At 56.9% G+C, this 13,508-nt stretch overlaps 1 protein-coding gene across 1 annotated transcript in view; it reads right to left on the bottom strand.

Annotated features, from left to right (window-relative positions):
- Positions 1–3,396: 3,396 nt before the first annotated feature.
- Positions 3,397–13,508, bottom strand: part of LOC133346567 (disintegrin and metalloproteinase domain-containing protein 10-like) — a 28,334-nt gene continuing 18,222 nt past the window's right edge. The window contains exons 9-16 of the mRNA XM_061558259.1: positions 13,217–13,380; positions 12,530–12,713; positions 11,614–11,764; positions 10,057–10,240; positions 9,560–9,659; positions 8,957–9,177; positions 8,490–8,616; positions 3,397–7,514 (exon numbers count right to left, since the gene is read on the bottom strand). Coding sequence (XP_061414243.1) covers positions 7,426–7,514; positions 8,490–8,616; positions 8,957–9,177; positions 9,560–9,659; positions 10,057–10,240; positions 11,614–11,764; positions 12,530–12,713; positions 13,217–13,380 — 1,220 coding nt within the window. The 3' untranslated portion in view covers positions 3,397–7,425. The remainder of the gene's footprint in view (positions 7,515–8,489; positions 8,617–8,956; positions 9,178–9,559; positions 9,660–10,056; positions 10,241–11,613; positions 11,765–12,529; positions 12,714–13,216; positions 13,381–13,508) is intronic.

Raw genomic sequence — 13,508 nt, 5'->3', positions numbered from 1 at the left:
CGTTACAAAGGCGGTGCCGCACGCTCAGCCCACGTCGCTCCACCACCACCACCAACAACCACCACGGGCAAAGGGCCCATTTTTAAAATATAAAAGAGAGAGAGACCGACCACAGGCCTCAGGCTTGCGCCAAACAAAAGCGCGATTTTTAGTTTTTATATTTAAGGCGTGGGGTGCGCGTGTGCGTGTGTGGGGGTAGCGTGTGTGTGTGAGGGGGGTTAACAGTTTTGCAGGCGCAACGCCGCCAACCTCTCTCGTCGCTCGCTGCGCCCGCTCGCCCCTCACGCTTCACGGCCGCATGCGGAGACCGCGGGGAACCGAGGGCCCCTCGCTCGCTCGCTCGCCCGCCGCCCGCCGCCTGGAGCCTGGAGTCCGGTGCAGAGGGCCTCGTCCTTCTTCACCTGCGGGGCCGTCTGAGGGCCCGTAGCAGCGGGAAGGCCCAAGCCGCGCTCTCATTGGCTGAGCCATCGCTTCCCGTGGGGGGGGGTGGGGGTGTGATTGCGCGATTGCTATTGGAAGAGAGATTTGTAAGGGGCGGGGGAGGAGGGTGGGAGGAGCTATAATTGTAACCGGGATGCCATAGCAGAGGGTTTACCTCTAGCGGGTATGGTTTGCCATGTTAGAGGTTTTACCTCTAGGCTTGGTTTGTTTGATAATGTCTAGAGGTACTATAGCAGAGGGTTTACCTCTAGCGGGTATGCCTTGTCATGTTAGAGGTTTTACCTCTAGGCTTGGTTCGTTTGGTAATGGCAAGAGGTACCATAGCAGAGGGTTTACCTCTAGAGGGCGTGGCTTGCCATGTTAGAGGTTTTACCTCTAGGCTTGATTCGTTTGGTCGTGGTTAGTGGTACCATAGCAGAGGGTTTACCTCTAGGGGATACCACTTGCCATGTTTAAGGTTTTACCTCTTGGCTTGACAATGTGTAGAGGTGCCATAGCAGAGGTTTTACCTCTCTGGGGTAGAGGCTGCCATGTTAAAGGTTTTACCTCCAGGCATGGAGCTGTAGCACCCTATGTAGCGGTACCATAGCAGAGGTTTTACCTCTATATGGTATGGCGTGCCATAGTAAAGGTTTAACATCATCCGTTTAACAAATAAAATAAACTAAAACTGTAGATTTGGTGGTTTATGACGATGTGTACACTAACAGAAGTTGAAACCTTTAGGGGGCAAGGATTGCCACGTTAAAGGTTTTTACCTCTCAATCTCGGTGGTGAGAAATGTCATGTCTAGAGGTACCATAGCAGTGGTTTACCTCTAGCTGCGAGTACGTATGTTAATGTAGAGTGGCATTTGTAATTGCTGCAAACATTGATACACGGAATGTAACAATCTTGATTTGAATGTATGTTTGTGGAAATCTATTGATGTCGATCGATTCCATGGTTCGCGTTAAATATGTATTCACACACTTTAGCGGCATCAAGTTCAGCACAAGCAAACAACGGGCCCGGCTTCGGCATGCGGTGTTTCATACTCTTAGGTTTTTTCGGTAAAGTCACGTGGGCAAAAATAAATAATAAAAGTGAAAATAATAAAATATTAATAAAAATATTTTTTATTTCTATAATTTTTACTTTTATTATGAATTTTTCCCTACGTGACTTTACCGAAAAAACCTAAGAGTATGAATCTTTGCGGTCACGAAAGCTTCAAATCTAGAATGCGGTGTTTCATCAGCAGTCACAGGCCCGCCACAAGCAATGCTGCTGCAGGCAAAGGGGCCGTCCATAAATGACGTCACGCACCTAGGGGCGGGTGGGTGGGTGGGGGTCAGACATTTGTGACGATGTGTGACGAGGGGGGAGGGCGGGTTTAAGAAATGTGACGTCACATCAAAATGCGCAACTTTAAATAAATACAGACAACACGTTCTACTTACTTAAATAGACTTTAGTTTAAAGCGATTTGAAGCATTTTTATTTTGGGGGGGGGGGGGGCAGAGCTTTGTGACGTCATATTTTAGGGGGGTCTGACTTTTTGTGACGCCGTGTGACGAGGGGGGAGGGGGCAAAAATCGTAAAAAAATCGCGTGACGTCATTTATGGACGGCCCCAAACCCCCTCTCCCTCTCTCTAAGACACGGGGGTCCCGCTGAGTTCAACGCAAAACCATTGCTGGCGGATCGGCAGGGTTGCCTTTGGCGGGCCTGACTGCTGATGAGACACGGCATCTCGAAACTTGGCTTGGAGTGGGTTTTATCGGCGTTAAGGCACTAACCGTAATAGGGGCCGTCCATAAATGACGTCACGCGGCCGTCTGGAACGCTCTCCCCTTCCGATGTTAGGGAGCCACGGGGAGCTGATGCACTGTTACGTCACCTCGATCAGGGGTCGGCAAAACTGCGGCTCTTCGTGGCCGTGATGAAGGAACCACCATCACCGTCTCGTATCCACGTCCATTGCGGCTCTTGAAATAACGAGTTTTTCTTGAACGAATTAAAAAATGAAACAGAACTGGCTCTTCTTTCACCTGAAGACGGTCGCTTGTTGTTGCGATCGAAACGTCGTGATCTATTATTTTTCTCTCTACCTACGTGACTTTACCGAAAGAACCAAAGAGTATGGATTCCTGCAGTCACGAAAGCTTCAAATCAAGATTGGATCTTGTTATTTTGGCTGCCGACTCCTGATGTAGACTAATTTCGTTTATAACTGTGTTTTAGTGTTTTTAGTTTGTTGTCCTCCCCGCCGCACATCCGATTGAGCACGGTTGGCTACGTACGGTGGTGCGACATGAACTCAAAACAAACGTGTTCACGTACAATGCGCTATTCAAAAGTGACCAAGACTGGATTTCTGAGATTGTAGATTCAGCCGAACGACCGGGAACACGAAGGTAATGAACTCGCCGCTGCGCCCCGCAGATTTCCAGTCGAACCACGACGCGTCTCGAGCCGGGACCCTCGCCGAACGAACGCCCCGCGTCTCGTTGTCATTGTTGTTCACAGCACACGATGATCGTGGCCTGCGATGGTGAAGCGCGCAAGCCGGAGTGGCAGCCTGGGCAGGGAACGCGTCCAGGGGGAACGTCCCCCGAGGAGATGGAGCACGTGCTGGATGGAGATCGCAGCACCACAAGAAGAATATCGTGGCCGTGGTTTGCACGGTGGAGGCTTTCATCCGGCAGTGGATTGAACGTGGCTGGATTGATGATGATGATAAAGGTAAGTGGTGTTCTCAAGCCAAATTATTACGACTACGATACCACATTGTCCGTGCGTGATTTCTGGACACCGCACACCAACGGCAGTGCCGCGAGGATGAATTAAAGCCAAGTCGATGTGGCCCCGTGCCCTCCCAGTAAAAACATGGAACGTGGGGCCAACGTTGGGTCAACGTTGGCCCGAGCACACGCCACAACCGCGCTCCCGGACCGCTAAATGTCGAGGTGAGGCACTGGAGCTGCCGTGAGTGGGATGCGGCCGGTCAACCCGAAGGGAGTCTTGGAATCAAACACCGAAGAGCTCTTTATTAAATTCACGGCGAGAAAACAAAATTACAACCGAACGACAGCAATAATAACAACAACAACAACAAGAGAAATTGCCACCGACGTCACCCACGCAAGCTCGTTCGTGGCATCCGCGAGCTGAAATTGTGCAGCGAACGGAACGGTTGAGTTTGTTCTTTCTTCTTCGTCTTTTTGGACGACAGCGATGGACCACAGGCCGAGTGGGATGACGCGTGGCCTGCAAGTCCACCATCGCGTGGGGTGCGGTGCAAAGACGGAGATCGCCCCGTGCAGCGCGAACAGACTGTCGGGGCAAGTGCCATAAGCGAGCGGCACCTATGAAGGCCGGAACGGGTTCACGAGTGGGTGGGTGGTCAGCACCACGCCCGGCCGTCTTCGTCTCCCCAGTGGCGATGTTTACACACCACGCTCCAGCTACTCATTGGAGGCCGAGCCGACCTAGGGGTGGCCAAGGACTGGTTCAGACACTGGTGCTGGTGGCCGCGAGCGGGAATCGAACCCAGGTGGCCGGGTTCGTAGCGAGGGGCGCCAGCTGCTGTGCTGCCGCTCCCCACAAGCGCACACACTTGGCCCGTGGGACAAGGGGGGGTGGGATCGGTGGACACCACTTGGGGTGGCAAACGTCCACCAGTGTGTCCCACAGTAGGTGGACAACCCAGCAAACGTGCAAACGTGAGGCCACCGTCGGTTGATGTTGGGACCCGACATTGTTTGAATGTTTAGCGGGCAAGCTTCGCAGTGCTCGTGCCATCTGTTTTTTTTGTAATTTACTGACGTCATCTTTATTTTGACACTTCATATAAGATGCTTCATTTTCACATTGGGGTTTTTTTTTTAAATGAAACAAATAAATATAAAAAATATCATTAAACTCGTTACGATACCCGTCATTAACCAAACAACATTTTAATCAAAGAGAGCTACCACGTGAGCCTTGCTATGAGACGCATGCACGATCTGTAGAGAAAATCGTTTGCAAAAAAAATATTCAGTTTAACACGTAGTAGTAGTAGGGCTTTTGCAACCAATATTATCCAGAAGAGGTTTTTGGGTTAGATCACGTAAATATGTGATGGTAAACCCGCTACTTGACAAACCTAACTAATTGGCTGTGTCGGGTGGTGGCGGGTTTAACGACACATTTATATTTTACGTGATGTAACTCAAAAACCTCTATGATGGAAAAAAAATCTTGGTTGGCGATTGGGCGAGCCACGGTTGGTACCGGCACGACATTTTTGACCCCACGACTCCGGCGGGAACGACTGTGCAACGAAAATTAGGCCTAAATGTTTAGATATTGTTTTTTTTACGATTGATCCTAAAGCCCTCCAACGTGGGCTGTGGCGTTGGTGGCGTGGTCCTGCAGTGAGGCTCACGGTTCGAAAATCCATCGGACGCCACGTTTAATACCGCGGCTTTAACAACGGTGATAGTAATAGCATCCGTAGTAATACTACTCTGCACGATGTGTTTCGCAGCGGACGTTAAATATCCTCACACCCCAGAACCCCCGACGTTATTCGCAAAGAGCAGGCCATTTCGCGAGTAGGGCATTGTGTGCAACGTTTGCCAATTTACCCTGAAAATTGGGATTATGACTGGCACACTCTGCAAAATGCGACTAATCCGGTCTCTCTCCCGAGTTGTCACCCGGGGCTAAACCAAGTCATACAAAACCTGGGAGGCTATGCGGGAAGCAGTGAGTCAAGGGCTGCGATGCTACATGCACCGTTGACATTTTTGCGTGATACATTAGGCTGGCGGCTAGCGGGCGTCTTACGCAGGGACACGGCTTCACCCATTATTGCTACGGCAATGTCGTCATGCTGTTCTGCCACGCGAGACGACGTCAAATTTTGCTCCACCGTACCAACCCGGTAAGCGTAGGAACGTCAGGGGGGTCGGGCGGGCAACGTTCGCTCCGACGGTTCCACGGCCGAACGCCGATGACGCTGGCCCAACGTGGGGCCACGTTGTTTCCCGGGAAGGGACCTGTTTGCGCCCCCCTACGTAAGATAGCCGCGGGGAGAAAAACGAGGAAATCGCTTCCAACAATACTGCTGCAGTGCGCGTGTGAGGCTCGTTTAAAAAGAGAAAACCAAACCCGTCTGGCTCGTGTAAACATGTCACATTCTGTAAATATGCTCGCTTCAGCATGGCTCGACTTTTGTAAGTAACTAATAACTATCCTACGAAAAAATTATTGATTTTAAAAACACAGCTTGATAAAAAGAGACCAGTCTCAGTGTTGCGATTTAGGCTGACGCCAGCACGCACGCACGTCACGCACACACACGCAATCATATTAATCATGAATCCTTCATTTGTCTAACAAAAAAGACCTCGCAGAGTCCCACGTTATCTAGAGTCTGGCTCCGTGCGCGAGCAAATCGAAGAACCCGCACGAAAACCCGTGCATACGAGGTGGTGGCGGTGGGTGGTGACGGTGGAAGCTCCACACAGATGGATTCAAGAATCCACTGCCGCGCTGACAATTTGTATATGGCCACCAGCAAACCCCACGCCAACCACAGATGGTGTTTATCGGGCGGTCTCCCATCCAATTTATGAGAAATGTTGCCTCTTCCGAAGACAAAAAAACACTCAATCATAATACGTGGAAATTTCAACCCTTTCATTTGTCACCCATATAAGGGCATGGAATAATTGGTCCTAAGAGTGTGGAATGTACCACCTTCGAGTTTGCTTGGAGGGAGAAGTTGGATTTCAAGGTCAATAACACGTGGGAACTTCCCTACAATCTCCTCTAGACCCCCCCCCCTCCTTCTCCATAATGGACTTTCCCTTAAAAATCTCACCAGTGCCATGAGGAATGTTTTGTGTAGGTGATATAGCATGTGTGTGTGCGTGTCTTTGTGTGTATGTTAAAGTATAAACAGTATAAGGAATGAAATGTAAACGTTTTTGGCTTTAAATAAAAACAAGATCTGTGCTCTTTCTCATTGTGCGTCGTGGGCCCGTAAGAGGAGTACGAGGCTGAGCCTCCGGGGTGGACAATGTGACAGGGATGATGGAACTGTTGTTGGCAGTGGGTGCCATAAACACCACCACCAACAACAACAACAACTCAACGCATCCACGTCAATAACACCGGCGGATAATCCCCCTGGCTCTGAAGAAGGGCCCCTGCCCGAAACGTTGGCTCTAATTTTTTTTTAACATTTTTAACTTGTTAGGACCACACACACACACGCACGAGTGTTACTGACGAATGCGTCGAGTTTGTGCGTTCGCTTCAAGATTATTCGCGTGGGAGGAAACCCGGAGCGCCTACCAGAGGCAACAACCTACTTCCTGTACCGCCACCTCCCCAATCGCCTGTGTAGGCTCGGGAGAGGGAAGGGGTGGAGGGGGGGGGGGTGTCTCTCGCACACCGTAATCCCTCCACGGTCCACCAACCCTGCCTCAAAAGGTGCTCGGTCACAGGCGCGTGGGGCAAGGTAACGGGGGCACGGTAACGGGGGCACGGTAACGGGGGCACGGTAACGGGGGCAAGGTAACGGGGGCACGGAGGGAGGGGAGTGTGCGATAAAACCCCGCGACGGAATCCAACGTTGACGCTGCGAGCTCCTGAGACTCCCCGAGGGCCGGGCGGCCGTGCCCGTGCCTCCCGATGCGAGCGCACGTCGCTGCTTGCGCCGGATGTGAGGTCCTGAGAGGCGACGCTGCTTAGACAGCTGGTGAAGAGGGGTGGGGTGGGGGAGTGACCGGGTAGGAAGAAAGAGGAAGGGTTTGTGGGGCGAGGGAAAGGGGTGATAAGGGACGGACACGACGGGGAGAAGAAAGAGAATGTCGAGGGGGAGGAGGGGGAAAAGGAGGCGGCAAGAGGTGAGAGGGAGATGTGGTGAGAACGGGAGAGAGGAGGAAGACACAGCGGGGGGGGGGCGAGGGGGGTTATGGGGAAAAGGAGGGAGGGAGGAGAAGTGCTACGTCCGTCGTCCCATCTCGATGGTGTCCGCTGGCCGGGTCGTCGGCTTGGCCGTCTTCGCGGCGGAACGGTTCCTCTTGAGGGTTCCTGTGGACACAGCGAGGGGGCGGGGGGGGGCACGGTGGGGGGGGGGGGGCACGGTGGGGGGCACGGGGGGGGCACGGGGGGGCACGGGGGGGGGCACAAGCCAGGTGAGCGGGGGGGCGACCCGTCCCGTCGCTAGACGCCGTGTCCCGTGTCATCCCATCCCGTCGCCCCGTTGTATCCTGTCCCATCCCGCCCCGCTGCTGCATCGCCCCGCGGGTTAGAGGAGGAGGAGGTTACGAGGGGCGTGACGCGTGATGATGTGCAGGGGCAGAGAGGCGGCTGGGATAGCGGCGGTGGTGCAGCGGGCAGCGCGCTGCACCACCGGCTCGGCGGGTCATCGGCGGCGACAATCGTCTGCCCCTGGGCCGCCTCTCTCGGCCTCCAGTGGGCACCTGGAGCGGTGTGCGGGAGACGTCGCCGGCCCCCCGCCCACCCTCGTGCGCCGTGCCAGCCTTCATTCGGTGCTCGCTAACAGCACTTGACTCGACAGTCTGCTAAGGCTACACGGGGGATCTTTGCCTTTTGCAGGGCGGAGGAGAATGGGACAAGGAACTTGGAGGTAGCGATGGGTGTGACGCGTGGTGTGTGGTGTCGAGCACAGGCGGTGCATGGGCCAGTCGTCTCGGTCAACACATTGCACCTGGGTCTGTCCCGTGACCTCCTGCCAGCGGGCGTTCGACACTTCACGTGGCCCTAAAGTGCACCTGGCCTGGCACAGGTGCCGTAGTGGCGGCTGTTGTTGCAGGGTGGTACATGTGGTGCAATCCGCGCGTGTAGTGTCTGTAGTACATGTGGTGTGTGCGGTAAGTGCGGTGCGTGCCTGCGGTGCGTGTGGTACATGTGGTGTGTGCGGTACGTGTGGTGCGTGTGGTGTCTGTAGTGCATGTGGTGCGTGCGGTACGTGTGGTGCATGTGGTGTGTGCGGTGTCTGTAGTGCGGTGCATGCGGTGCGTGCGGTGCGTGCGGTGCTGGCACCTGGCAGCGGCTTGTGCCGGGGCAGCGTGGGGTTGCTGGTGGGGGTGTGGACGCTGCACACGCGGATGAACGCCGCCATGAGCAGCACCAGCGCCAGCGCCATCAGCAGTACGGCCCACCAGTACGCCTGGGGGGGGGGAGGGTCACGGTGGGGGGGGGGGGGGGGTCACGGTGGGGGGGGGGGGTCACGGTGGGGGGAGGGTCACGTGGTCAGCGAACGTGTGTTCCTGGTGTCCAAGTTCGCGAGCGTCTTCTGACCCCGTGCCCCTATTGGACGACTTCTGTGAAGAAGAGCTTCACGGCTCATCGGATTCCTCCTGCTGCAGTATAAATACCCGTTCCGTCAACCGCAAATAAGCGCCGTCAGCCTCGCGGTGGCCGGCAGAGACCCCCCGAAGTCGTTCGATACGAGCAGGCCGCCGTCGTGCGCCGGAGTGACGCGTCACGGCGGCGTCGTGGTCACTCACGACGATCCACTCGGCGATGGTCTCGTAGAGCTGTGGGTCGAAGATGGCCTTGCGGAGGCGCGCCAGGGGCCCGTCGGCGTCCACGAGGCGGCAGCGCGAGAACACGTCGCAGTAGCCGCGGAAGTCGTTGCAGGCGGCGCCCGGCTGCAGCGTCACCACGTGGCCCGAGAAGTAGCGCTGCCAGCTGTCCGAGCCCGTGCTGGAGCACGAGTCGGCGTTGCCTGGGGGGGGGGGGGGTCGTGGGGGGGGTCGTGGGGGGGTCGTGGGGGGGTCGTGGGGGGGTCGTGGGGGGGTCGTGGGGGGGTCGTGGAGGGGGAGAGGTTGTGAGGAGGTTACACTCCAGAACTCGGGGCGATGTGTGGAGAGTGTGTGGGGTGTGCGGGGGTGTTTGGGAGGGGAGTGGCGGTGTGTGTGGGGGGTGTGTGGGTGTGTGTGGGTGTGTGGGTGTGTGTGGGTGTGTGGGTGTGTGTGGGTGTGTGGGTGTGTGTGGGTGTGGGTGTGTGTGGGTGTGTGTGTGTGTGTGGGTGTGTGTGTGTGTGCGTGCTAGTGGGGTGTCCCCAGTGTAGAGGGGGCGATGGCGACGCGGGCTGCAGGGCGTCTCACCCCGCTCCATGCAGCACACGTGGCACAGCTCCTGGTCGTCGGCGTTGGCGCAGGCACACTCCTCCAAGCCGTAGCGCTCGCAGATGGAGCCCTCGCACAGCTGCGGGGGGCACGGCGGGGGGCACGGCGGGGGGCACGGCGGGGGGCACGTGAGCCGGCGGTGACGATGATGACGATGATGAAAACACAATAGTGGTGGTGATGTCGTTGGTGGTGATGACGATGTTCACGATACTGTTGCTGCTGTTGGTGGTGGTGGTGCTGGTGGTGCCGGTGGTGCCGGTGCTGGTGGTGCTGCTGGTGGTGGTGATGGTGGTGCTGGTGGTGATGGTGCTGTTGGTGATGGTGCTGCTGGTGGTGGTGCTGGTACTGCTGGTGGTTGTGATGGTGCTGCTGCTGGTGGTGGTGCTGGTAGTGCTGCTGGCGGTGGTGGTGCTGGCGCTGGTGGTGGTGCTGCTGGTGCTGCTGCTGGTGGTGGTGGCGGCGATGGCACGTACCCCCTTGAGGCACACCTGGGTGCCCGCGTTGCACACGGTGAAGTCGGTGCGTGGGGGCGACGGTGGGCACGGCGAGGAGCGCCCGTCGCAGCGCCCGTCCAGGGCGCACTCCGACGCGTTGCGGCACGGCTCGGCGGCGCCGCGGTAGCGGCACTGGCGCGTGCAGCACGGGCCCTGGGAGGGGCTGGCGCCGCGGCAAAGACAAAGACAAAGGTTCAACCCCACCGTGTAAAGCCTGCACGGGCCGTTTGGGCAAGTGCTGCGGAGCGAGCGAGCGCCGATGAAGGGAGCGGTGTGGCCGCTTTGTTGAGCTATCATTCATATCTCGGTGGGCTTTACTTGGTAAGATAATTTTGTTTAGTTTCATGTAATATTGTTTTATTAGGGTTTTGTTTACCTTTCCTAGACCTCGTGCCCCTCACTGGACATCTGTAAGAAAGAGCTTCATATCTCATCAGATTCCTCCAGTAGAGATATTCTGATTCTCCCCAGTGCTGCCGTTCACATGTCAAACTGGGAACGCATTTAAATTATTTTACTGTGAAACCATTTAAATTATTATAAACCATTTATACCATTTAAACCATTCTTTTTTATTTTACCAGGTAAGGCCCACTGAGCTATGTAGCTGTTTTTCATCACAAATGATCGCTCAACAAAGTTGGCTTATCATCATCATCATCACGTGGAACACGATGCAAGCCAAACACTCTAAACGCGTGATGACGTCGATTATAAATGTGGAGGGAAAAACCGGGAGGACCCGGAGAAAAATCCACGCGACCACGGGGAGAGAGACACACAAACTCCACATATACAGCAGCAGGCGTCAGGGTCGGGATCGAACCCACGACCTCCTGCACACCAGGCGAGGTAGTTAACATCTCCTCGCCACCGTGATGATGATGAGAGTGAGAGAGACACGCAAACTCCAAATATACAGCAGCAGGCATCAGGGTCGGGATTGAACCCACGACCTCCTGTAGACCAGGCGAGGTAGTTAACATCTCATCGCCACCGTGATGATGATGAGAGTGAGAGAGACACACAAACTCCAAATATACAGCAGCAGGCGTCAGGGTCGGGATCGAACCCACGACCTCCTGCACACCAGGCGAGGTAGTTAACATCTCCTAGCCACACACACGTGTACACACACACACACCAACTACAACCGCCACTAAGTTGCGGTGACGCCACCACGGCCCTTGTGCCAGGCTAGGTGCACCTTGAGGCCACGTGAAGTGTCGCCCGCTGGGAGGAGGTCATGGGGCAGACCCAGCAGGTGCCACGGGTCGACTGACTGAGATGACTGAGATGACTGAGATGAGTGGCCGATGCACCACCCGTGCCCCCTACTGTGCCAACTTGCTGTGCTTTAGCCACCCGGCGCTCCGCACGTACACACACGCACACGCACACACACGCACACACACACGGACACACACGCACGCATACACACATGTACACACATGTACATGCACGCACACGCACACGCACACACACGTACACACACGTGCGCGAGGGTGGGGGGGGCGGTCCCAACGTGTGAACCACCTGCACTGCATGCCGGGTCTCAGGCGGCACCGCTTGCTCTGCTCCTCGTCCGCGTTGTGGCAGCACTGGTCGCGGCACTGGTCCCGGTAGCCGCAGTCGCACTCCTCCCCCTCCTCCACGATGCCGTTCCCACAGATGGGGTTCCCAGACTCTGCAGCCCCGAGTCGGCATGGGAGGGAGGGGAGAGGGGAGGGGGACACACAGGGGGGTGAGTGCTGTGGATGCCCAGTGAGCCTCACTCTCATGCCAAGCTGCGGCTAAGCTGGCTCGGGAAAGATCCCCCGTGTAGCCTGTAACAGACTGTCGGGGCAAGTGTTGTTAGCGAGCACCTATGGAGGCCGGCATGGCACACGAGGGGGTGGGTGGCCAGCAACCACGCCCGGCCGCCTTTGTCTACCTAGTGGCGATGCTCACACATCGCACCAGGTACTCATTTGAGGTCGACCTAGGGGAGGCCCAGGACCGGATCAGGTAATCGTCACTGGGTGTTGGCCGTGAGCGGGAGTCGAACCCAGATCGCCGGGTTCGTAGCGCAGCGTAGCGCTAACCGCTACACCGCCGCTCCCCGCACACACTCACACACTCACACACACGCACGCACACACTCAACAACCGCCATTCGCCACTAAGTGGCGGTGACGTCACCACGACGCTTGTGCCAGGCCATGTGCACCTTGAGGCCACGTGAAGTGTCGAACGCCCGCTGGCAGGAGGTCACGGGGCAGACCCAGTTGGCACACACTCACACACGCACACACTCACACACTCACGCACACTCACGCACACTCACACTCACGCACTCACGCACACACACACACTCACACACTCACACACCCTCACACACCCACACACTCACACGCACGCACACACACTCACGCACACGCACGCGCACGTACGAGTGCGCCGGGCCACTTGCCGACGAAGCAGTGGTGGCGCTTGGAGGCGAGCACGAGGCTGATGTTGCGCATGCTGCACGGCGAGAAGCGGTTGTTGTTGGGCCGGTCGCCCGAGGTGGCGCGTGCGTACATGATGAAGTTGCCGCGCTCCTTGGCGTCGGGGCTCAGCGACGTCCCCGGGGTGCAATCCAGGCCCGAGTCGTGCTGCGCACGCACGCACATTTATTCATCAGCGTGTCTCCCCGCTCGTCTCCCCGCGCGTCTCCCCGTGCGTCTCCCCGTGCGTCTCCCCGCTCGTCTCCCCGTGCGTCTCCCCGCTCGTCTCCCCGTGCATCTCCCCGCTCGTCTCCCCACGTGTCTCCCCAAGGGTCCCCTTGCCGCGTCTCCCGGTGTGTCTCCCTGTGCGTTTCCCCACCGTGTCTCCCCAAGGCTCCCCATGTCCCATCTCCGTGTCGCGTCTCCCCGTGTGTCTCCCCGCGTGCATCTTTCCAATTGTCCCCGCGTCACGTCTCCGTGTCTCCCCACGTGTCTCCCCACGTGTCTCCCCACGTGTCTCCCCGCGTGTCTCCCCGCGTGTCTCCCCGCGTGTCTCCCCGCGTGTCTCCCCGCGTGTCTCCCCGCGCGTCTCCCCACGTGTCTCCCTGCACGTTTTTCCAAGTGTCCCCAGGTCACGTCTCCCCATCTCCCCGTGGTGCGTCGTCCCTCACCGGCGAGCCGAAGTTGTGGCCGATCTCGTGGGCGAAGGTGATATGCGACACCTTGGGGGGCACGTGCGCCCCGTAGTTCTTCACCGTGATGATGCCCGTGTTCAGCGACTTCCTCTTCCCGTCCGAGTACAGTTTGTTCTTTTCGCAGATGCCGCCCGAGCTCCCTGCGGACCCCGAAATTTGTCGTGGGGCATTGGCGGCGAACGTGAGTCGAACCGCCGGGTTCGTACCCCCGGGCGCGCGTGGCGACGAGCACGCGCTCACGAACCCTTCTCGCTTTCCGACGACGTCT

The sequence above is a fragment of the Lethenteron reissneri genome, chromosome 1 (genome assembly GCF_015708825.2).
Source record: "Lethenteron reissneri isolate LAM-NWPU_2019-01 chromosome 1, ASM1570882v1, whole genome shotgun sequence".
NCBI lineage: Eukaryota > Metazoa > Chordata > Hyperoartia > Petromyzontiformes > Petromyzontidae > Lethenteron > Lethenteron reissneri.
This window is presented reverse-complemented; position numbering and strand designations above follow the sequence as displayed.